At 40.6% G+C, this 26,648-nt stretch overlaps 1 protein-coding gene across 1 annotated transcript; it reads left to right on the forward strand.

The window, feature by feature from the left end:
- The first annotated feature begins 19 nt into the window (after positions 1 to 19).
- Positions 20 to 17,729, forward strand: ube4a (ubiquitination factor E4A (UFD2 homolog, yeast)). The gene is made up of 20 exons (XM_062060078.1): positions 20 to 150; positions 527 to 700; positions 2,494 to 2,670; positions 4,155 to 4,267; positions 5,633 to 5,785; positions 5,872 to 6,031; positions 6,097 to 6,299; positions 6,373 to 6,564; positions 6,642 to 6,975; positions 8,911 to 9,037; positions 9,120 to 9,427; positions 9,502 to 9,634; positions 9,734 to 9,924; positions 10,048 to 10,148; positions 10,290 to 10,403; positions 12,134 to 12,308; positions 12,391 to 12,571; positions 12,666 to 12,813; positions 12,895 to 13,052; positions 16,443 to 17,729. The coding sequence occupies exons 2-20, from the start codon at positions 568 to 570 to the stop codon at positions 16,582 to 16,584; spliced, it is 3,243 nt and encodes a 1,080-aa protein (XP_061916062.1). The 5' UTR covers positions 20 to 150; positions 527 to 567; the 3' UTR covers positions 16,585 to 17,729.
- The last annotated feature ends 8,919 nt before the right edge of the window (positions 17,730 to 26,648 follow it).

Genomic DNA, 26,648 nt, shown 5'->3' on the forward strand with positions numbered 1-26,648 from the left:
TTCGACAACCCCAATGTTAAATATCGTCTCTTGCTGATGACGTCACGTCGTGTATTTACTTTGGTGGAACTGACAGGATTCGTAGTGGTTCAGAGAAGATTATGTTGGGGGTTTTTTTGCATTGAAACAGACATTTTCCAAGTCAAACAGGTACGGCTGCATACCTTCATCAATCTGAATGCATACAATGTCATGTCTTTGTGTTATCAGCAGATACATGGACGTCGACACAGCCATTGACGACTTAGCTTGTTGCTTCCCCACGCTAGCTAACTAGCGAGAGTCATTAGCCGTCTACCAGCTAGCAAATTACTCAAACTGCTCGATGTCATTGCTCAAATACACTGACTAGCCTCGTAGAATACATCAAATATTCGTTTAAGAAAGGCTTCTAAAGCGAGGTAACATTGTTTGACGAAGTGGCGAAAGCACTACATAAACAATCCAATATGTTTTACTATAATTATCTTACATGTGCAGCAAAATGATCAAGTGTGTATCCTATTTAAGTGTGTGTATTTTTAAGGCTATGGTCTCGGATTGTCTTGAGTGTTGAGCCTCAGTGAGATGACTGACCAGGGCAACAACAACAACCACAACATCTCCTGTAACCCCTTCGCCGCCCTCTTCAGCTCGTTGGCTGATGCCAAGCAATTTGCATCAGGCCAGAAATCTGCACAGTTACCTACTGAGCAACCACGTAAGTAAAGCAGAACTTAAACGCCTCACTAAGCTGATAACTCCACTTCATACACATCATCTTATCCATCCCTTTTCTAAAGCGCTTGTCACCATTAGGGTCACGGGTAGGATGGCGCACATCCCAGGGGTGTACCACAAAGAGTCAATAGACTAGGGGTGTCCAAACGTTTTCCAGCGAGGGCCACATACAGAAAAGTTGAAGGCTGTAGGGGCCATTGTTCTTTTTTCTACATTCAAGATCCAAAAACCTGCCATGATCCCACATGACAGTTTCCTGTCCAGTGCTGCTATTTTCAGTTCCACGTCATCTTTACCTCCACTCTTCTGGTTTTAGTGCTAGATTTGTCACCATCCCTTATTGGCAATCAATCAATCAATCAGTTTACTTATATAGCTCTAAATCACGAGTGTCTCAAACGGCTGCACAAGCCACAACGACATCCTCGGCTCAGATCCTTCATCATGGCAAGATAAAACTCAACCCAATGGGATGACAATGAGAAACATTGGAGGGGACCGCAGATGTGGGCCCCCCCCCTCTGGGCGACCGGTGCAATGGACATCGAGTGGATCTAGCGTAATATTGTGAGAGTCAAGTCAATAGTGGATCTAACATAATAGTGAGCGTCCAGTCCATAGTGGATCTAACATAATAGTGAGAGTCCAGTCCATAGTGGGGCCAGCAGGAGACCATCCCGAGCGGAGACAGGTCAGCAGCGCAGAGACGTCCCCAACTGATGCACAGATGAGTGGTCCACCCCGGGTCCCGACTTTAGACAGCTAGCGCGTCATCTGTGGTCACCGAATCTGTGCCCCTCCCCTCTCCACGAAGGAGGGGGGGCAGAGCAGAAAAGAGACGGCAGATCAACTGGTCTAAAAGAAGAGTCTATTTAAAGGCTAGAGTATACAAATGAGTTTTAAGATGGGACTTAAATGCTTCTACTGAGGTAGCATCTCTAACTGTTACCGGGAGGGCATTCCAGAGTACTGGAGCCCGAATAGAAAACGCTCCATAGCCCGTAGACTTTTTTTGGGCTCAGGGAATCACTAATAAGCTGGAGTTCTTTGAACGCAGATTTCTTGCCGGATATATGGTACAATACAATCACCAAGATAGGATGGATGGTTCAATCAGTGAACACCTGTCCCTAGTTGCCAATCAGGATGCTTTTCAGGAGTGGATTATTTTTGCGTTGTACTTCAATGGTCTTGTTTTCCATTTGTGCACTTCCCAGGTTCACATATTTGTTTTTTTTGTTACCTGCCTTTCCCTACTAAAGAGGGATTCCTTTGTGCACTTGCCTGCCGTCTTTACATCTTGGGGTCCATTCACACACCGAGACGTAACAAAAAACAATAAAATATAGTTTAATCAATTGTTATTATTCGTAGTCTTAAGTAATATTAGTATAATTTTTACATTATGGCTTTAGCACATTTAAAATCGTACCATATCTTGCAAAAAATGTTCATCTAACACTATGTAGAAATTGCAAGGGTCAACAGCCATTTTGGTTTTCAGGTCCCATTTTTGGCGGAAATTTGGCTGGTTCCATTATTCCTTTTTATTTTTTATTTTTTTATTTTCTAATTGAAAAGTTGTTTATTTTGTCTGTAAAATGTGTTGCGGGCCAATAAAAAACGAGCTCCGGGCCATACTTTGGACACCCCTGCAATAGACAACCATTCACACTCCCATTCCCAACTATTGACAATTATAAATAAATACCATTTACTGAGATGCTGTTCATTAGAGCTTGTAGTCGAGAATGTCTTTGTGTACCACTGTAGAAGATGACTCAGGAGAGAGCCAATCCGAGTCGGATAACTCCGTGTCGGACAGCGTCGATGACAACGACGATTCGGTGGCCGAGATAAGCCGCTCCTTCCGATCCCGACAGGAACTGTGCGAGCAGCTTAATGTCAATCACATGATCCAGCGTATCTTCCTCATCACCTTGGACAACAGTAAGTAAAAGGAGATGTAAAAATATTTGCAGCGGCCGCATCAAATAATGTTAGAGATGCTCTTGTGTCATTTGGTTTACATGGCAGTAATAAAACTGTCATTTTATGGAATGTATTATTTTAGAGTTACATTCATTTTGTATTTGTAGCGCTTTTTTCTATTTTTTCTATTTTAATAGTTAAAAAAATATTTTAAAATGATCATTTATATTTACTTATTATTTAGAAATATTTTTTGGAGCCCTACGATACAGGATATTAGACCAAACACTGCAGTCAATACATCTACAGTTGATACATTATGGTATATTTTCTAAGGATGTTGAAATCAGGGTTTTATGCTGCCCATCCCAATACGATAAGGAGTGAGATTGGTCGATACCAATATCGATACCTATTATACATTTTGAAATGTATTTAGGGTGAGTGCTATTGACCATATCAACACAATATTTTAACTAGTTGCTAATTATTTTCCTATGTGTGTAATATGTTTATCCTCGTCCTCCAATTATACTAATACTGGATAATGATACTTAAAATACAAAGAAATGCAATTTATTTGCCATAACAGAAGTGATTATTATAAGCTTATGTATGGAGACACATGGTTAGCTGTTAGCCGCTTGTCAGCCGTAGACGTAAAATAAATACAGTGTTAGCAAAAAGGGAAGAGCTGTTTGTATTCGGCAATAAAAGGCATTATTCAGCTATCACGATCACATACTTTTTCACGAAAATCAGCCGATACTGATCAGTGGCCGATGGATCGGAACATCCCTAATTTTTTATATGGACAAAGCGGGTCGTCTTATATTCGGAGTCTGGAGATTTACACATGCAAACCTGGAGGTGGCACCAAACAACCTCCTCCAAGCAACTCGGAGAATGCTGATCAATAAATCAAGGTCATCAAACAACTGTCGAGCAGCGAAGAAAATATCTCATATTTTCATTTCAATCTACTTATTATATTTTTCCAAAAAAGAGAGCTTGTCTTATTTTCGGATCAATACAGTTGAGCCAAAACACAGGACAGGAGCAGTGCCAGTATCAAACATTCTGTCTTGAACAACACTAGAAGGCATAATCCTAAAAATGTCTCTTATAGATGATCTTTTGGTTGCCTGACCTGCTTTCAGTCCATAAAACCCTTATTTTGTCATGGTGTGAAGTCACATTTATAGTTTCCGGTAACAGAAACATGACTCATCCCGCGTATGCGGTCGGAAGTGTCACTGTGACTACATTGAGACTGTGTCATGATGAGTCATTATTTTCAGGAAGTACGGCACCAAAAAGGGCCCAAGCTGTCCACTATTCACACACACACAAACACACTTGTACAAAGCACTAAAATGTATTCTTCTTTCGCTGAAATGGGAATAAAATCCTATTTTTCTTGTCTTGTAAAATGTTTTGGTATTTTTCTGTTTTTTTTTCAAATGCAATCAATCTATGCCTATTTTTATCTTTGCCTCTAGGTGACCCTAGTTTGAGAGGGGGAAATGGAATCCCGCCTCGCTGTGTTTACCTGGTGGAGATGGCAGCTGATCTGGACGGACAGGACTGGCTGGACATGGACAACATAGAGCAGGTTGAACGTCGACTCTTCCTCTTCAATTCACTACCTATTTCCGCTCAATGGAACTATTACTGTATTGTATGAAGGCCACCCTGAATATAACAAGACCTGTATTTCGACAAATTTTTTTTTACTAAATTCATCTTTTTAATTAAAATCACTGAAATAATATGATGAGAAATATTTTCACTTACAACTTGACCCATTTTTTGGCGGTCAAAGGCAAAAAAAAATCTAGGTAGCTGGTCTGTTTGAGTGACGGGAAGAAAAGCTCTGAGATAAATTACTGGGGAAGACGTGTGCTGCTGCCTGTCCATGTGTGAAATCTCTGTAAAACCCCAAATATAAGACTGCCCTTCGTTTTTTAGCTTTCTTTCAATGGTAAAAAGCACTGTTATGTTTGTGGACTAAAAAGACAGAATTATTCTTTTTTTTTAATTCATGTTTTTAAAATCAAGGGGTCATTGTGATTTTTTTTTCTACACTTAAAACACTTCCTTGTGACATGTAATGGGTGTTCTTTGGTCTAAATTTTGCATAGATTAGGTTTTCCAGGCCATCATCAAGTCACTTTTTAACGTCGCTCCAGGATGCATTGTGTTGTGGGCTGTCTTCTTTATGTGCCTCCTCTTCGACTGTCTTCTCCCCGTCATACATGTTGTAGTTTTTAGCGTTTTCATATGGAGTCTAATGACAGATATAGGTTCTAACTACACACTACTTTGTATTAGAAATGGAAACAGCGGAGGATTTATCTGGATGTACCAGCTGGCCTTCCCCAAAACAAGAGGATCGAGAAAAGAAGAAACTTACTGACCACAATGGCGGACTACAATGGCCGACTGGCACAAAGCTCTCCGGGTTAATTTCTACCATACGTGGAGATATCCGCTGATGTCACAAATTGAAAAAATGTCACAAATTGGGCAAATTCCAAACAGCTCATTTTTAGGAAGTATGAAGAAAGGCAAGATTGTTCTATAGATATCTCAGCCATGCCTACATGTTTTTTATGTAAAATTTTTGGAACTTTCTGGACAAATACAACAAAAATAGGTACCAAAATCTGCACACTCTCCGATCGTTTCAGAGCCGCAGGAGGAGGAGCTTTAGCTGAAAGTTTGACTTGATGTCTAAATGAGGACGTCAACCTCGCGGTGACGTAGCCAGTTGCAAAACCCCACGAACAGAGACATATAAAAACTGTGCAAGCTCATGCCCAAATTGCATGAACCTTATGATTTTATGCTTTGACATTGTTTAACATAAGTATCTAGTATTGCAACAACATTAATAAGTCAGAAAATATTAAAATCATCATAGGTCCCCTTTAACACATTTGGCTTACAGTATGTTTTGCTGTTTTTTTGCTTCCAGGCTCTTTTTAATCGCTTGCTGCTGCTGGAACCAGGAAACCACCTCATTTACATGACCTCGTGCAATGCTGTTAACCTCTCTGCTGACCGTGACGCTGGAGAGAAATGTGCCATCCCTTACCTTTTTGCTTGCTATCAGAGGGCAAAGGAAGAGGTAAAACATTGTTCACAGTCTTCATTTCAGGCTTTTTTTTGTCACTCTTTCATTGTTTAGTCGCTTTTCCATTTTCTCTACATCAGGTGACAAAGGTACCTGAGAAGTTACTGCCATTTTCAGTTCGCTGTAAGAACCTGACGGTCTCGAACACGCAAACAGTTTTGCTCACCCCAGAGATCTACGTCAACCAGCGCGTGTACGAGCAGCTTCTGGACCTGCTGTTGGATGCTTTCAGCAGAGCACGTAAGTTTAGCGAAAGGCCTGCCTTAGAAAAGCTTAATTTCTAATTGTCACTGATGTCGTTTCAGAGCCAGAGGAGGTGGTGGAGTTTGTTGAGGAAGTGGTTGCTGGCCTGATCTCAGACCAAGAGGTGCGGACTTTTGAGGAGGTGATGATCCCAGTGCTTGATATTCTTCAGGGAAGAATCAAGGACCTGGATCTGTGTCAGCCGCTCTTGTACTTCTACCTTGATGTCCTTCTCTACTTCAGCCACCAGAAAGACATCGCTAAGGTAAGGAAGCGCTCATTGATGTGTTATTTGCTCAAATTGCCAGAAAATGTTCTTTAATGTATTATGCTTGTAGGTATTGATGGTGCATAGTCAGCCCAAAGATCCAACAAATGGTTTGTTGTACCAGAAGAGCCTTTTAGGAACTATATTGAGCGTGTCTTGCTTGCTGAAGACCCCAGGTGTGGTGGAGGGGCATGGCTACTTTCTCAACCCCTCTCGCTCAAGCTCTCAGGAGACTAAGGTCCAGGAGGCCAACATCCACCAGGTGAGCACTTCTGATCGTCTCCACCACACTGAGTGATAGTCTGTAACTGCATCAAGGCTCAACATCTTCTTTTGCAGTTCCTGGGACAATTTCACGACAAGCTGCACCAAATCTTTAAAAACTTGCTGCAGCGGTCGAGCGAGACACGGCACCTGCTGCTGTCGTGGTTGGGAAACTGTCTGCACGCCAATGCTGGCCGGGCTAAGATATGGGCCAATCAGATGCCAGAGATCTTCTTTCAGATGTACGCCTCGGACGCGTTCTTCTTAAATTTGGGCACAGTGCTGCTGAAACTGTGCCAGCCATTCTGCCGGCCGCACTCTCCTAAACTGCTCACGTTTAACCCCACATACTGTGCAGTCAGAGAGCTAAGTGAAGAGGAGAGGCGCAGTCGCAATGTGCATGCAAGAGGTAAATACACAAGTCAGGCAGTTCCCAAAAGTTAATATATCTACTCTAGGTAAAATACTAAGTTATGGATATTAAGTATGCACATTATTTGTTTTTTTGCTTATATCTTCCTGCTTCTTAATGTATTTGTAATTTTTTTACTGTAATTTGTGCACATCCAAAGTTAAAAAATAGTCAAACAACGGTTGATTTGACAAACTTTACCTGTGTTAAACAAATATGACATCACTACTATGGTAGAGCTAACATCACATCCATGTAAATCAATAAAAACTTATGTCATGATTTCCATCTATTAATGTACGGAGGAGGGTGGTGATCACGTCGTATTCTGCATAGCTCGGGGTGGTCTGTTGGCAGACATGGTCCATTGTATTTAGTGTCAAGCGTATCACTGATTAGGCTGTATTGTTGTATCTCTGGGCTGCTGTAGTGGCGTTTTGCTGCAATCCAGTTTTTCCCAGGAGCTTTTATGTCGCATCTTGGCGTCCATGATTGACATTTTAGGCAGTCATACCCAGCTCACCTGAGCGGCAGACTCGCGCCACTGCCATTGAAGAAGGTCGAGGCTAGCTTTAAGCAGCTTTGCCTGCGCAGGCATTTTCATTGGCTTTCAAGACACGGATCCTGGCGACGTTTCAGGGTTGCTTGTGAGGTTTGATGTGTCGAAGCCATATGTTGTTGTTTTTTTCTTATATCCTCGCAGTGTTTGCATGGCATTTGGTCCGGGCGGCACCCGGGATGTCTTCCTCTGATGTGTAACTACAACTTGTGAGCTTAGAAGCAGTTTTGAACCTCCTATGAAGTAGAATCAGAATCATCTATCTATCCATCCATTTTCTACCGCTTGTCGCTTTTGGTGTCGCGGGGGGTGCTGGAGCCTATCTCAGCAGCATTCAGGCGGTAGGTGGAAATACTTTATTAACCTCCGAGGGGAAATTGAGATTTTCAGCACAATCCCATTCAAGAGCAGACAAACATTACAGGGAGACAAAACAGAGCCGCTGACGGATCAGCCAACCGCCGGTGGGAAACAGGTAAACGCTGGGGGGAGGGGGGATGAGTAAATAAATATTCCGTTTAAGACTGGGCTCCTGGGGAGGGGATCCAGACTGAGGCCAAGGGAGAAAAAAACTCAATAGCCTTAGCACACCTAAACATGTTAAATAGAATCCACAAAACTTGCAACAGAGGGGAGGGAGTGGGGGCTACAAAAGCAGGCTGCTGCTATCTGAGCGCTGCTCAGCCGTCCATCACCCCTAAGGGATTCAAGCAGTGGTGAAGGCGTGGGGGTGGGGGTGGGGGGTATGTATGTGCATATGCCCATTGTCTAGGGTGTAGTGTTGTTGTGTCTATAGGCCTGGAGTCGCTCTGCAGGCATTACGACTAAAGTTCAACTCCTGGGTGTTGGTGCGCTTGATTTGTTCACTCTGACCCACCTACAGCACATATTGGTTTTGCCTCATTTGAGCTTTTTAAAAAAACGTTTGTTTATTGGAGCCATTTTTTAATGTTATTGGATTATTGGTGTGTCGCCATAATTCCTAATATGGGCCCAATAATTATCGTGCACCACGAATTAGAATACTTTAGAGTAGTCAGTGTAAGGCTTGTATAGCAGTATCAATTTATTATATATTGAAAATAAATCAATATACAATAAATTGTAAATAAAAGGCATCACAAGTAATTACACTTCAGTGTCGAAACTGAATATTTTGTGTGAACATCATTGTTATCAGTCTAGAATTCACCAGAGATTCACAGGTTGTTACTGGACTACGGTTTACTTTTTGCAGTATTAGCCCTTGAGAAGATGCACTGCAATAAAAATGCTTGCTGATATACTAATTTTTGTTTTGTATTTACAAAAGAATTGTCTAAAGGATTACATGAAATTTTGTAATTGAATAATATGCTGTATTCTACACATAGGTCTAGACAAAGAAACCTGTCTAACCCCCGTGCCCTCGCCGCTCCAACTGGAGCTTGCAGAGTCTTACAGCCTGCTGACAGAAAACCTTGTCCTCACACAGGTCACCCTGCATCTCGGCTTCCACAGGTTCATAAGGGCTTAAAGAAAAAAGATAGATTTGCCAAAACAAAACCCTTAGTCTCATAGAGTCCATGTTGTCTTTGTGCAGGCTTCACGAACAGCTGGTCAAGATGAACCAGTCCCTTCACCGGCTCCAAGTGACATGCCAGGAGGCTCATCAAACAGGAAACCCCATGTCCGAGCAGCTCCTGGAACAGTTTGAGCGCCTGATGACTGTCTACCTGTCGACCAAAGCCGCCACCACACAGCCCGCCATGCTGCAATGCTGCCTTAATCTCCATTCGTCCGTCGCTGCTCTCATGGTTCAGTTTGCTATGGGGAACCATGGCCCCGAACATGTAGCACTCAGTTTTCCGCTACCCTACCTGCAGAGCCCCATGCTTTGCTTTGTACCAGGTAAGGTTTATGAATTATTATGAAATGTGGGCTATGATATTAGGTATTCTGCAGAGCCTTTCTATGTTTTGCAGAGTTTTTTGCAGAGAACTTGGGAGATTTTTTTATCTTCCTGCGTCGATTTGCTGATGAGGTTTTAGAGTGCTCGGCTGAAAGCCTCGAGCAGATTCTTAACTTCATCACTGTCTTCATGGGTAATGTAGAGAGGTATCGTCTAGGTTTTGAACATGTCAGATAAGACAAAATATAGCTCACAAAAAGCCTTTAGTAGTTTGACAAAACCTTGTCTTTTGGCATCCATAACAGAATGAAGAACCCACATTTAAGAGCAAAGCTTGCTGAGGTCCTGGAGGCGGTGATGCCCCATATGGAGCCTACAGCGCCAAGTGCTTCTCAGCCTATCGTCTTCCAGCGTGAGAGAATCTTCTGCTCTTACAGATATGCACCTCAGCTGGCTGAAGCCCTCATCACTGTGTTTGTTGACATTGAGTTTACAGGTGAGCCACAAAGGCTAAAACTTTTGTATTCAACATTAGTACCGATTGTATTGCTGGATCTAGTAAAAACAAACATGGTTGTCTGCTTCACAACTTTACCTTGTATTTTCCATGTTTCTCCAGGTGATCCTCATCAGTTTGAACAGAAGTTCAACTACAGAAGACCCATGTATCCCATCCTCAAGTTCATGTGGGGCGAAAATAACTACAGAGAGAGTATCAAGGTATGAGGAGTGTTTTTTGTTTGGTTATTTTTATCTAAGTTTGAAAAAAAGGTTATGATATTCAACAGTGGTGTATTAATAAATCAATGCTTTTGTTTTTAGGTAGTAAGTGTTTTTGTTGTTTATTTTGACATCCCTTAGCATTTGGCAGACTATGCATCGAAGAACCTGGAGGCCATGCAACCTCCTCTGTTCCTCAGATTCCTAAATTTGCTGATGAATGATGCCATCTTCCTTTTAGATGAAGCTATCCAGGTGAGACAAACCTCATGTCCAAATCTATATTGTCCCCCGTCCAATGAAAACCCTATACTGTATGTCCCAAATGCCTTTCGTCGTCGCATGTTGAAAACCATGTACTGTAGGTCCCAAATGCGTATCGCAACTCCGATGAAAAACATGTACAATATGTCCAAAAGATATACACTTATAGTTCAATATAACGCAACATTCTATATAGGCGGACGTGCCATGGAACCCGAATTTTCGTCAGTTTTTTTCCCCTACCACAGTCAGTCGAGTTGTTTTTCACCAAATGATCACAGATTTACAAATTTACACAGAAAATCTTTATGAAAGTCTCCAAAGAGAAGGACCCAGTGATGTCCAAACCTACTTGTGGATAGTGACCCCCCCATTCTGTAACATAGGAGCACTATCCACCATTCACGTCACGTCCACCAACACCAAGCAGGTTTAGGCAGGCAAACTAGCGCATAACTTTTAGGTATAAGAAAAAAAAGGATTTCTATACAACGCAATCTCAGGAATAATTCAATCTATATTTTATGAACCCCACCGACCATGTTATATCGAACTTTGAGTGTATGTTGCTGTCCAATGACAACCATGTATGTCCCAAATGTGAATTACCGCTGTACGATGAAAACTATGACTCAAATGCTTATTGTTGTCGTACAATACAAAACATGTACACTATGTCCCAAATGTGTATCGCCTCTGTATGATGAAAACCATGACTCAAATGCTTGTCATCTCTGCAAGATCAAATGATGTATGTCCCAAATGTGTATCACCGCTATACGGTGAAAACCATGTATATCTTAAATGCGTATGGCCTCTGTACGATGAAAACCATGTATGCATATGGCCGCTGTATGTTGTAAACCATGTAGGCCTATATCCCAAATGCGTATAAATGAAAACCACGTTTTCCCCTTTTTAAAATTTCAACAGCAATAAAATACACTTTTACAGTAAAGTATATCGTAAACACACCACTAACTACTCTTATTTACACATCTATAGCACTAGAATCTGTGTGTTTGCTGTAGGTTGTACATGTTAATTTCAATGTTTTGATATTGTGAAGGGCAGCACGGTGGTACAGAGGTTAGTGCATGTGCCTCACAATACGAAGGTCCTGGGTTCGATTACCGGCCTTTCTGTGTGGAGTTTGCGTGTTCTCCCCGTGACTGCGTGGGTTGCCTCCGGGTACTCCGGCTGCCTCCCACCTCCAAAGACGTGCACCTGGGGATAGGTTGATTGGCAACACTAAATTGGCCCTAGTGTGTGAATGTGAGTGTGAATATTGTCTGTCTATCTGTGTTGGCCCTGTGATGAGGTGGCGACTTGTCCAGGGAGTACCCCGCCTTCCGCCCGAGTGCAGCTGGGATAGGCTCCAGCACCCCCCATGACCCTGAGAGTGACAAGCGGTAGAAATGGATGGATGGATATTGTAAAGAGGACACACTTTGTTTTCTGTTTCTTTTTAAATAAAGGATTCGATTTTCTGTGAATCAATATGTGGAACGGTAAAACGTGTTTACACAAAGCTCACAGTGTCAACAAAGCAAGGCATTTACTTTGAAATCAATATACCCCATTGGCGTGCATGCACCAATTAGACTTGATTCACCAGAAGTATACATTTTTATTGTCAGCAATCTGCTCAAAACATCATGTTAGCCGGAGTTTTAAATTTTTTTTATTTCAGGTATTACGGTATTTTTTCTGTTTTTCAGTACCTGAGTAAAATCAAGATCCTTCAGCTGGAGCGGGATAGAGGGGAGTGGGATGACCTGGCGCCCGACGCTCGACGAGAGAGGGAGTCGAGCCTGCAGATGTTTGGACAGCTGGGCCGATTTCACAACATCATGTCAAACGAGACCATCGGCACGCTGGCCTTCCTCACCTCAGGTCAGAGTAGAAAGATTGCATTGTTTTAAATACCTGCTTTTCTTCTTGCAACAATGTCCCAGTTTTTTTCCCTCCCTTCCAGAGATTAAGGGCATCTTTGTGCACCCTTTCCTGGCTGAGAGGATCATCTCCATGCTCAACTACTTCCTACAGCACCTGGTGGGTCCCAAGATGGGGGCTCTCAAGGTGAAGGACTTCAGCGAGTTTGACTTCAAGCCCCAGCAGCTTGTCTCTGACATTTGCACCATCTACCTGAACTTGGGGTATGTGTCGGTGAACACTCCTTTTGCTAGCCGCATGTGCAATGTATTTGCTTTGGTTTCCAGATAAAGACCTATTTGTATATTTCGTTGGCAGTGATGAGGAGAATTTCTGCACTACAGTCCCGAAGGATGGACGATCGTACTCCCCTATTCTCTTCTCCCAGATGCTGAGGGTACTGAAGAAGATCAACAAGCCCGGGGACATGATTGTGGCCTTTGGACTCCTTGCTGATAAAATAAAGGTATGACTGCACTCTGGGGGGTGGGGTGCATGTATAAATAAAAGGAGTATATTTTAATCTGTTACTCTGCCTGTCCTCTAGTCCCATGCAGATAGACAACAGCAGGAGGAGGAGACTTACGCAGATGCCCCAGAAGAGTTCTTAGACCCCATCATGTCCACAGTGATGCTAGACCCAGTTCTTCTCCCTTCCTCCAACGTCACAGTAGACCGCTCAACTATAGCAAGACATCTCCTCAGGTTAGTGACCAAGCATGACGGTGAGGTGCGCGTTGTCCCGGCAAAAGTAATGTATAGTAGCCAGGCTATACAGGGGTGGAAGGTTTATACTGCTCTAATGCTAGTCAGAGATTTTTTTTTAAATGACAGAAACGCTGTCCCGTTTTTATGGACCTACTACAAAAATAATCTAAAAGACAGGAGTGTCCTGCTGTTTGAGAAACTACTGCAAAAAAATGCTAGTCAGATATATTTTATGTGGAATCTACAGCAAAAACATTAGTCCTTTATGTTTTATATCACAAGACTTCCTATAAATAGAGGTGCATTCATATTCTAAATTAATATTAATATTTTAGTCGACTACATTTACTGTGATTTTTAGCTGACAAAAATCTTTTGTCGACTAAAACTTAATCAATGTCGATGAAAATATTTTGACTAAAACTAAAATACATTTTCATCAAAAGATTATGACTAAAGTTAAGTTAAAGTACCAATGATTGTCACACACACACTAGGTGTGGTGAAATTTGTCCTCTGCATTTGACCCATCCCCTTGTTCACCCCCTGGGAGGTGAGGGGAGCAGTGGGCGCACCCGGGAATCATTTTTGGTGATTTAACCCCCAATTCTAACCCTTAATGCTGAGTGCCAAGCAGGGAGGTAATGAGTCCCATTTTTATAGTCTTTGGTATGACTCGGCCGGGGTTTGAACTCACAACCTACCGATCTCAGGGCGGACACTCCAACCAACAGGCCACGGAGTAGGCTAAGACTAAATTAAAACTATGTTAAAAACGGCTGTCAGAATTAACACTGGTGTCTTACCTGAAGTCCAATATCCACTCCATGACTGGAACATACTAGTCAAAAGATTCTCTGTGTGACAGAAGGGCTCTGCTGCTTTTTACAGCTAAAACACTAGTCAAAGAAGCTCAATATGGTATAACATCCGTAAATCTCTATGAAAGGAAACTCTTGCTGTTTTTAAGAATCTACTACAAAACACGAGTCAAATAGCCCCAATCTGACAGGAACCCTAAGCTGTTTTTGCCAAGTTTATTTTTTCAGGACTATGCACATTGATGAACAATCTGATTATAGTATAGTTGGAATCTACTGCTATACACTAGTCAAATATACTGCACCTCAGCTGTTTTTGGAATCTACCGGTACTGCAAATATTTTATTTGGAAATTTTAAGTCAAAGGAGCTCTACATGATAGGTGGGTTCCAGTGTTTTTGCAGTAGCCTAACATTAAATCTCCATATGAAAGTAAACTATTTGCTGTTATTAAGAATCTACTACAAAAAACACAAGTCAGGGAGCTTCAATAGGACAGGAACCCTCTGCTGTTCTTTGGAATCTACTGCAAAACGCAAGTTAAAAGATCTTCTGACGGGCGCTGCTGTTTTTTCAACTGCAAAGACGCTAATCAAAGAAGCTCCATAAAATAGTTGTACTCAAATTTTTTTAAATTTAGGCTCCTCAAAACTTAAATTTAAATAAAAAATGTAAAGATTTAAAAAACATAAATTACTTAAATTTATTCTGTATATGAAAGTAAACTCTTGCTGTTTTTTGGAATTTACTACAACAAATTAGTCAGATAGTCAAATAGCCTCAATATGACAATAACCCTCTGCTGCAAAACACAAGTTAAAAGATACTGTGTATCACAAAGTGCTCTGCTCTTATTTATTTTTTTACAAAAATGCTATTTGAAGAAACTCTTGCAGTATAAACTCTTAAAACAACAGATATTTTCTGTTTTTAGGAATTTACTTCTAAAACATTGGTCAAGGATCCTCTATATGACTGGAACCCTCTGCTGTTTTTAGGAATCTACTGCAAAAATACTAGTCAAAAGATCCTCTGTTTTAACTGCATAAACTCCAGTCAAAAAAGCTCTTGCAGTTTGCTCTTAAAACAACAGTTACTCAATATGAAAGAAAATTATTTGCGGTTTTCAGGAACGTACTACAAAAACACTAGTCACATACCTTCTGTATGATAGGAACCCTCTTCTGTTTTATGGAATCTACTGCAAAAATGCTATTTGAAACTCTGTAGTCATCGGAGCTCTATATGACAGGTGTGTGCTTGTGTTTTTGCTGTAGGCTCTCAAAAATGACAGTAAATCTCTATTTGAAAGGAAACTTCTTGCTGTTTTTTGAAATCTACTACAAATACCTGAGTCAAAGGTCCTCTACATGGCAAGAACCCTGTGCTGTTCTTTACAATGTACTGCAAAAATGCTAGTCAAAGATCCGCTATAAGGCAGGAACCGTCTGCTGTTTTTAGTAACTACCGCGAAAATGCTAATTGGAAATCATTTATAAGATTTAGACTAGAGATGTCCGATAATGGCTTTTTTGCCGATATCCGATATTCCGATATTGTCCAACTCTTAATTACAGATTCCGTTATCAACCGATACCGATATATAGAGTCGTGGAATTAACACATTATTATGCCTAATTTTGTTGTGATGCCCCGCAGGATGCATTAAATAATATAACAAGGTTTTCCAAAATAAATCAACTCAAGTTATGGAAAAAAGTGCCAACATGGCACTGCCATATTTATTATTGAAGTCACAAAGTGCATTATTTTTTTTAACATGCCTCAAAACAGCTGCTTGGAATTTGAGACATGCTCTCCCTGAGAGAGCATGAGGAGGTTGAGGTGGGCGGGGTTGAGGTGGGCGTAGGGGGTAGCGGGGGGTGTATATTGTAGCGTCCCGGAAGAGTTAGTGCTGCAAGGGGTTCTGGGTATTTGTTCTGTTGTGTTTATGTTGTGTTATGGTGCGGATGTTCTCCCGAAATGTGTTTGTCATTCATTCTTGTTTGGTGTGGGTTCACAGTGTGGCGCATATTTGTAACAGTGTTGTTTATACGGGCACCCTCAGTGTGACCTGTATGGCTGTTGACCAAGTATGCCTTGCATTCACTTGTGTGTGTGAAAAGCCGTAGATATCATGTGATTGGGCCGGCACGCTTTTAAAGCACGCCTCCAATATTGTTGTCTGGGAGAAATTCGGGAGAATGGTTGCCCCGGGAGGTTTTTGGGAGGGGCACTTAAATTCGGGAGTCTCCCGGGAAAATCGGGAGAGTTGGCAAGTATGACTGGGAGACGCAACTGCTCTGTACTTCTCCCTACGTCCGTGTACTACTCCGTACAGCGGCGTTTTAAAAAGTCATACATTTTACTTTTTGAAACCCATACTGATAATTTCCGATATTACATTTTAAAGCATTTATCGGCCGATAATATCGGCAGTCCGATATTATCGGACATCTCTAATTTAGACAAATGATCAGCCATGAAACCAGTCCATGCCATTATGCACACATGCAAGTGTGTTCTTCTGTGTGTGCTACATGACGAGTTGTGTGTTTGTTCCAGTGACCAGACAGACCCGTTTAACCGCAGCCCTCTTACCATGGACCAGATCAGGCCAAACGAGGAGCTCAGACAACAGATCTTACAGTGGCTGGAAAAGCATAAGCAGGAGCGGCTGCAGCTGGCTACAAGCGACAAGACTTGATAACCACGCCTTCCGTGCCTAACAGTGACTGTATATCCCGCCATCTTTCTCTTTTTATTAATACAGCCTTCATGCAACAGACTGTAGAACTCCATGATGACAAGCTGTTTGGTTTTGACCTCCAAACGTGGCCAATTATCACTTTAGTACTTGCTGATTATTCCACATAATTTAACAGCTAACCAGATTTAATACTGCTGACACAAATATTTTGTGGCGCTTTGATAGCAGAATTATGTAGTATAGATGATGATAGCCACACAATAACAATGCAGCACTTTTAGTTCATGCTGCATGCTCTGTGTAAATAAAATGTAACTAAATTTACCTATAGATTAAAAAAAATTCAAATTGGTGTGGGTTTGATTTCCAATCTGTATTTGAATTGGTTTTACAGTGCAGTTGCAGTGACAGCTACGTAAGCACATAAAAATGTAACAACCCGTGAAAGTGCACACTATATGCATAGCACAATGCTTCAGTTTTAAATGTCAAAAAATATTCTAAATAAATCTATTGTATTCGTTAGGTTTACATTTAGCTGGTGCTTTTCGATGACAAACAACTGGCCTAGAAAGATATATCATATGGAAAATAATCGCAAATGTGAGTATACAAATGTATATACACAGTGTGTTGCTAATTATTTGGAGGTGCTGAACACTCACTTCTCTTTAAATTCCAGTCCAACACATTTAAGGCAGAAGAGGAATAACGTCATTCTTCATAAATATTTAGTTCAATGTAACATTTCCAGTGTTTAGATCAACAAACGTACATTATATACAACACTTTTCACCCTCCTGATTGCCCTTTAAAAACCATCGACATGGAAACCGTTGACTGATGTAGCGTTTTTGAAGGATTTGATGTACTGCAGCTGAACGATGCCTAACACTTTTAAGTACCGGTCATTTTTTTGATATACAGAATGCTGCAAATAGGAAAGATGATCTATTTAAAAAAAATTAAATGTGGATGTAGTCTGATCATATATGTGAGGCAAGGATGGCATGCGTGTGCGACATGTTAAATATCTTTAGGTGAAATGATGATGCTCTTGTTTGTTTTATTGTCAAATTTTATTTGAGTGTACAGTATGATGAAACAAATAAAACTAATGTGTGTTGTATAGGCCGTTTCCCTTTTTATGCTAGTTTTGTGTGCAACTTTTGATTGTGTAAAATAAGAGTGAGTCAAAGGTCCTCAATATGACAGGAGCACCCTGCTGTTTTTGAAGGTGTTACTGCAAACATGCTAATAAGAGATGCTCTGTATGTCTGCTGTTTTTTATGAATCGACTGCAAAAATATGAGTCAAAGATCCTCTATGTAGCAGGAGTGTTCTGTTGTTTTAAAGGAGCTATTGCAAAAGCGCCAATCAAATATACTTCATATAACAGGAACACTTCTGTTTTTAGCAATCTACAGTAAAAATCTTCTATGACCGGAGCACACCACTGTTTTTAGGAATATACAACAAAAATAAGAGTCAAAACCCCTCTATAACAGGAGCGCTCTGCTGTTTTAGGACTCTACTGCAGAAGTCATTTGACAGGCACACTGCTCTATTTAGAAATGTGCTGCTAAAAATTATCTAAAAGGTGTACTCTGCTGTTTTTACGAATTTACTACAAAAATACAAGTCAAAAATACTCGATGACAGGAACTTTGCTGTTTGCAGGGATCTCCTACCAAAACACTTGCTGTTTTTAGGGAACTGCAATAAGTAAATAAAACACCAGAGCACTAACAAAAAGGATCTTTGACACCATTTTTGAATAAGGGCTTTAGAAACAGCAGCTCTCCTACTGTATAAAGCAGGGCTATTCTACCAAACTGTTTTGGGGTCCACAATTACAGAAAAACAAGGACAGGGATGCCTTACTTTTTTAAGGCTTAAAAAAGTAAGGCATCCCTGTCCTTAGGCTTAAAAAAGTAAGGCATCCCTGTCCTTGTTTTTCTGTAATTGTGGACCCCAAAACAGTTTGGTAGAATAGCCCTGCTTTATACAGTAGGAGAGCTGCTGTTTCTAAAGCCCTTATTCAAAAATGGTGTCAAAGATCCTTTTTGTTAGTGCTCTGGGGCCGTACTTATCAAGCTTCTTAGAATTACTCCTAAGAAGTCTGCTAAAGAGTTGACTTAAGAGTAAATAAATTCTTGGCTGAAAGCTGCACTTAAAAGTTAGTTATCAAGCGTCTTACTCACACTTTCAGCGAAGTGTAGGACTGAATCTTAAGTGTCACACTCAGAGCTGAATTACGACATTACTATGTGCCGTAAACGGAATTTTAGGTGACGTCATTTCTGTGTCCATAGAAATGACCAATCACGGAAGGGAATCCGTTGTCTAAGAATAAAGAAATATCTTGGAAATATTTAAGTGGACAATGGGAGTGTATATTTTGACAATAAACTACAAAATAATACAAAACAAACTAGTCCCCGCCGGCACTCACGCTACCGCTCCCTCTCTTCTCTCGCCCACACACTCACTGACGTCACTCACCTCACGGCCACACTTCTTAGACTTCTTAGGAGTAATTCTAAGAAGCTTGATAAGTACGGCCCCGCTACTGTCATAACATTTTCTTTCCAATTCATTAATTAGGAAACTAATTTGAAACTGGTGTGGGTGGCTCTATATATACTAGCCCACTGCAGACACATGCAGAAATCAACAAGGAATCGAAAAGTATTAAATCTGTGACAAAAATAATATCCGCTCTGTCTAAACGATACCGTTTGATCAGCTGCTCGTCATCAAAAAAACAAAACATTGTTCCGTTCCCTGAACGTTCGCGCACGTCTCTCTCGCCTCAGTGCCATCCCCTGCTGGCAACTCCTAACCACTTAAGACACCTCTGAAGGTCTCTTAAATATCGTGGAGAGTAGGAGTGATTCTTAGACTTAAGAACGTTGATAAAAAGCTTTTATTCTTAAGTTTGAGAGTAGGACTAAATTTCGCAAATTCTCAGGACTTAAGTGTAAAATGGCACTCTAAGAAGCTTGATAAGTACGGCCCCTGGTGTTTTATTTACTTATTGCCGTTCCCTAAAAACAGCAAGTGTTTTGGTAGGAGATCCCTGCAAACAGCAAAGTTCCTGTCATCGAGTATTTTTGGATGTTTCTTAACCAAACTGTTAACGTGCAAATGAAAATACAACTTCACCACTTCGGTCATAATTTTTTGCACAGAAAAAAACGTATCTGACATTAGTTTTAGACATCTTCTGTTTATTTGAGATTGTCATATTGCCACAATTTGTAGAAATGTTTTATTACAACAGAGTACCGCTGCCGCCCAAATGGACATAATGAATACATTTATAATTGTATTATTAATTAAAGAGTAAGATCAACTTTATTGCTTTCATAGGGTAAAATGTTACTCATGTTGGTAATAAACTCAATGCCTGTTATTCGTTTTAATCTAATTTAAGATGTTGTGCACATAATTTGGTCCAATGGTATAGTGCTGTAATTCTACAAGCTCCTGATGTTATGTTTTATAATTGCAATATTAACTTACAATGTCTATAGTTTATTCAACACAGACGGGAAGAAGCAATCTAATGTTAAAGGCCTACTGAAATGAATTTTTTTTATTTAAACGGGGATAGCAGATCTATTCTATGTGTCATACTTGATCATTTCGCGATATTGCCATATTTTTGCTGAAAGGATTTAGTATAGAACAACGACGATAAAGATTGCAACTTTTGGTATCTGATAAAAAAAAGGCTTGCCCCTACCGGAAGTAGCGTGACGTAGTCAGTTGAACATATACGCAAAGTTCCCTATTGTTTACAATGATGGCCGCATGAAGTGAGAGAGATTCGTACCGAGAAAGCGACAATTTCCCCATTAATTTGAGCGAGGATGAAAGATTTGTGGATGAGTAAAGTGCAAGTGAAGGACTAGTGGGGAGTTGAAGCTATTCAGATAGGGAAGATGCTGTGAGAGCCGGGGGTGACCTGATATTCAGCTGGGAATGACTACAACAGTAAATAAACACAAGACATATATATACTCTATTAGCCACAACACAACCAGGCTTATATTTAATATGCCACAAATTAATCCTGCATAAAAACACCTGCGTGTTTGTTATGCTAGCTCCTATGCTAGCTCCTAGCTCCTAGCTCCATAGAACACGCCAATACAATTCAAACACCTGATCAACACACACAATCACTCAGCCCAAAAGACCGTTCACCTAACCCAAGGTTCATAAAGCTTATATATTTTAAAAAAGTTACGTACATACGCAAAAAAAAGTTGCGCACATACGGTCAAGCGATCAAATGTTTAGAAGCCAAAGCTGCATACTCACAGTAGCACGTCTGCGTCTTTGTCATCCAAATCAAAGTAATCCTGGTAAGAGTCTGTGTTGTCCCAGTTCTCTACAGGCGTCTGTGTATCAAAGTCAAAAGTCCTCCTGGTTAGAGTCTCTGTTATCCGAGTTCTTCCATCTTGACTGCATCTTTCGGGAATGTAAACAAAGAAGCGCCGGCTGTGTACTGTTGTTGCTGACTACGTTCGAAAAATACGTCCATTTCGCACCGACAACTTTCTTCTTTGCTTGCTCAGCTTCCTTCTCCATAATGCAATGAACATGATTGAAACAGATTCACAAACACAGATGTCCAGAATACTGTGGAATTATGAAATGAAAACAGAGCTTTTTCGTATTGGCTTCAATGTGGAAGGCATACCCGTGTTCGCCGGGCTACGTCACGCGCATACGTCATCCTCAGAGGCGTTTCGAACCGGAAGTTTAGCGGCAAATTTAAAATGTCACTTTATAAGTTAACCCGGCCGTATTGGCATGTGTTATAATGTTAAGATTTCATCATTGATATATAAACTATCAGACTGCATGGTCGGTAGTAGTGGGTTTCAGTAGGCCTTTAAATGTTCACTGAATAAAGCCTTTGACAGGAGTACTTGTTGCTGTTTTGTTTATACTGAACTAACTCAATGCTAAGCTACTCACTGGAAGTGACACCTTTATATTTAACTAAATTCCTTAAGTAATTTGCCATGAACATAATTTAACTCGGTTATTATGTGTTTCCTTTACTTAACCTTCAAATGCTCCTTATTGGACGTATTAGACACTTTAGCCATAACTTAATAACATAACATAATAGGGGCGGCGTGGCGAAGTTGGTAGAGTGGCCGTGCCAGCAATCGGAGGGTTGCTGGTTACTGGGGTTCAATCCCCACCTTCTACCATCCTAGTTGTGTCCTTGGGCAAGACACTTCACCCTTGCTCCTGATGGCTGCTGGTTAGCGCCTTGCATGGCAGCTCCTGCCATCAGTGTGTGAATGTGGAAATACTGTCAAAGAGCTTTGAGTACCTTGAAGGTAGAAAAGCGCTATACAAGTATAACCCATTTATTTATTTACTGTATTCTTCTTTTGTATATTACTGAAAACCAGCGTTTATATGTGTCTTATTTAACTTCATCATAGTTATGAAATTTTAGGAAAGAATAGCCATGTCTATGCAACAGGAGCACTGCTGTTTTGAAGGGCCTACAGTCGTCCCTTGTTTATATCTGTAAATTGGTTCCAGACATGACCGTGATTAATTAATTTTGAATTATAAATGACATATTTTAATAGTGCATGTGCCTCACAATACGAAGGTCCTGAGTAGTCTTTGGTTCAATCCCGGGCTCGGGATCTTTCTGTGTGGAGTTTGCATGTTCTCCCCGTGATTGCGTGGGTTCCCTCCGGGGACGTGCACCTGGGGATAGGTTGATTGGCAACACTAAATTGGTCCCTAGTGTGTGAATGTTGTCTATCTGTGTTGGCCCTGTGATGAGGTGGCGACTTGTCCAGGGTGTACTCCGCCTTCCGCCCAAATGCAGCTGAGATACGCTCCAGCACCCCCCCGCGACCCCTAAAGGGACAAGCGGTAGAAAATGGATGGATGGATGGATATTTTAATAGCTAGAGCAGGAAAAAAAAAATATTTACAACCTTCTAAATACAATTTTCAACATTATGAGAGTCATCGAGACATGAAATAACACCCTTTTGTCTTTTTTACACTCTTAATCCTAATGCTGTCTGAAGCTCAGCCAATCAGTGGTCACGATAGTGAATAAAACGCTCTCATGGATTTGTTCTCATCTAGTGGCCAATACTATTGATAATATTTAGTCCATTTAACCATTTTATGCTTAAAAAATGCTTAATTTGGAGCTCATGTTTAATTTAGAATATGCTTTAAAAAAAAGGGATATTAAAAGCAATTTTTAAGCATGATTTGGCGAGGGACAACGAAAAAGCTGGTTGAAGATCATCTAAATGACAGCACTCTGGTGTATCAGTCCACAGAAGTTGAAAATGTACGTGTTATACATAATAACTTGTCATATTTTGGAAATGACAGCCACATTCCCCATCCTTGTTGCTGTTTAGACCAGTGTTTTTCAACCTTTTTTGAGTCAAGGCACATTTTTTTTCATTGAAAAAATGTGGAGGCACACCACCAGCAGAACATTTTTAAAATGAAACTCAGCAGCCGATATTGACAGTAAAAAGTTGTTCCCGCAATTGTTGGATGTAAACTCAAACCATAACCAAGCATGCATCACTATAGCTCTTGTCTCAAAGTAGGTGTACTGTCACCACCTGTCACATTGTGACATATTTTGAGTTTTTTGGACTTGTCCAGGGTGTACCCCGCCTACCGCCCTACTGCAGCTGAGATAGGCTCCAGCACCCCTCGCGACCCCGAAAGGGACAAGCGGTAGAAAATGGATGGATGGTGTTTTCCTGTGTAATGTTTTAGTTCTTGTCTTGCGCTCCTATTTTGGTGGCTTTTCCTGTTTTGTTGGTATTTTCCGGTAGCAGTTTCATGTCTTCTTTTGGGCACTATTCCCCGCACCCGCTTTGTTTTACCAACTTATACCATGCCATCTTTATTTGTAAAGCCCTTTAAAAACAACCACAGCTGAAAAACAAAGGGCTGTACACCACAAATAAATACAGGCAAAGGACAGACTAAAATATATAATTTAAAACAGAGGTAAAATACACACACATATATTTATATGCACATAGAAAAAGCAGATAAAAATGATCTTAAAAGCAATTTGTTAGATAAAAAGGCAGTTAAAAAGTTAAAAACAGTTTAAACAGTTCAAAGTTTCAGCAATCAAGACTATTTAAGTTTTTATCCTTCTTTATGTGGACATTTTTGATTGTCATGTCATGTACGGATGTACTTTGTGGACGTCGTCTCTGCGCCGCATGTTGTAAGTCTTTGCTGTCGTCCAGCATTCTGTTTTTGTTTACTTTGTAGCTAGTTCAGTTTTGCATAGCCTTCCCTAAGCTTCAACGCCTTTTCTTAGCAGCACTCGCCTTTTGTTTATTTTTGGTTTAAACTATAGACACCTTTTTACCTGCACGCTGCCTCCCGCTGTCGTCTGCATATTGTGATCATGACAAACCATATTCCCGACATCTACAAAGCAATTATCTACCTGCTGCCACCTACTGATATGGAAGAGAATAACACGGTTACCCTGCCGAGCTCTAGACAGCACCGACACTCAACAACGGCACATTATTTGCGGATTATAATTATCAATCAATCAATCAATGTTTACTTATATAGCCCTAAATCAAGAGTGTCTCAAAGGGCTGCTTAATTACTGGTTTGCAAAAAATATTTTTAACCAAAATAGGTGAAATTACATAATCTCCCACGGCACACCAGCCTGTATCTCACAGCACACTAGTGTGCCGCGGCACAGTGGTTGAAAAACACTGTTTTAGATGGATACATATATTTATTGGTTCTTTCAGGAGAGTTCCCTCAGGAACATTTTAATTCCAGCAGCAGTGTACAGAATTGAGAAAGAATTATCAATCAATCAATATTTAATTATATAGCCCTAAATCACGAGTGTCTCAAAGGGCTGCACGAGCCACAACGACATCCCCAGATCCCATCAGGGCAAGAAAAAACTCAACCCAATGGGATGACAATGAGAAACCTTGGAGGGGACTGCAGATGTGGGGGACCCCCCCTCTGGGCGACCGGTGCAATGGACGTCGAGTGGATCTAGCATAATATTGTGAGAGTCCAGCCCATAGTGGATCTAACATAATAGTGAGAGTCCAGTCCATAGTGGGGCCAGCAGGAGATCATCTTGAGTGGAGACAGGTCAGCAGCCCAGAGACGTCCCTAACCGATGCCCAGATGAGTGGTCCACACCGGGTCCCGACTTTGGACAGCTAGCGCGTCATCTGTGGTCACCGAATCTGTGCCCCACCCTCCAGAGGCAGAGCAGAAAAGAAACGGCAGATCAACTGGTCTAAAAGGGGGGTCTATTTAAAGGCTAGAGTATACAAATGAGTTTTAAGATGGGGCTTAAATGCTTCTACTGAGGTAGCATCTCTAACTGTTACCGGGAGGGCATTCCATCGTACTGGAGCCCGAATAGAAAACGCTCTATAGCTTGCAGACTTTTTTTGGGCTCTGGGAATCACTAATAAGCTGGAGTTCTTTGAACGCAGATTTCTTGCCAGGACATATGGTACAATACAAACAGCAAGATAGGCAGGAGCTAGACCGTGTAGTATTTTATACGTAAGTAGTAAAACCTTAAAGTCACATCTTAAGTGCACAGGAAGCCAGTGCAGGTGAGCCAGTATAGGTATATATATATATATATGTATAGGTGTATATATATATATATATATATATATATATATATGTATATGTATAGGTATATACAGTATAGGCGTAATATGATCAAACTTTCTTGTTCTTGTCAAAAGTCTAGCAGCCGCATTTTGTACCAACTGTAATCTTTTAATGCTAGACATAGGGAGACCCGAAAATAATATGTTACAGTAATCGAGACGAGACGTAAGGAACGCATGAATAATGATCTCAGCGTCGCTAGTGGACAAAATGGAGCGAATTTTAGCGATGTTACGGAGATGAAAGAAGGCCGTTTTAGCAACACTCTTAATGTGTGACTCAAACGAGAGAGTTGGGTTGAAAATAATACCCAGATTCTTTACCGAGTCGCCTCGTGTAATTGTGTGGTGACTGTCTGTGCACCAGTCTCCCCACGTTAAACAAAGTCACGCACAGGCATCCTCCATAAAGGGATACACCCCTACCAGGAGGATCGTCATACTTGTTCGAGTGACCGCCGATGATGAATATGATCAAACTTTCTTGTTCTTGTCAAAATAATTAAAAAAGTAAATAATGGTTAAAAAAAAGGAAAAACAAATATTTTCGTCCAATTTGATTGATTTTAGGTACAGTATTTACTAGGGCTGTGGGAAAAAATCGATTGGAATTCGAATCGCGATTCTCACGTTGTGCGATTCAGAATCGATTCTCATTTTGAAAAATCTTTTTTTTTAAATTTTATTTAAATTATTATTATTTTAAATTAATCAATCCAACAAAACTATACACAGCAATACCATAACAATGCAATCCAAATCCAAAACCAAACCCGACCAGCAACACTCAGAACTGCAATAAACAGAGCAATTGAGAGGAGACACAAACACGACACAGAACAAACCAAAAGTAGTGAAACAAAAATGAATATTATCAACAACAGTAACAATATTAGTTACAATTTCAACATAGCAGTGATTAAAAATCCCTCATTGACATTATCATTAGACATTTATAAAAAAAAAGAAAAAAAAAAAGAACAATAGTGTCACAGTGGCTTACACATAAGCTTGACAACACACTGTGTCCAATATTTTCACAAACATAAAATAAGTAATATTTTTGGTTCATTTAATAGTTAAAACAAATTTACATTATTGCAATCAGTTGATGAAACATTGTCCTTTATGCTTGCATGTCAGCAGACTGGGGTAGATCCTGCTGAAATCCTATGTATTGAGAATCCTTTTGAATCGGGGGAAAAAAATCGTTTTTGAATCGAGAATCATGTTGAATTGAAAAAAAAAATCGATATCGAATCGAATGGTGGGACACCCAAAGATTCACAGCCCAGTATTTACGTCAACTTTGCCTGATTGGTCATTTTGCTG

This window comes from Entelurus aequoreus, linkage group LG10 (genome assembly GCF_033978785.1).
Source record: "Entelurus aequoreus isolate RoL-2023_Sb linkage group LG10, RoL_Eaeq_v1.1, whole genome shotgun sequence".
Classification (NCBI taxonomy): Eukaryota; Metazoa; Chordata; class Actinopteri; order Syngnathiformes; family Syngnathidae; genus Entelurus; species Entelurus aequoreus.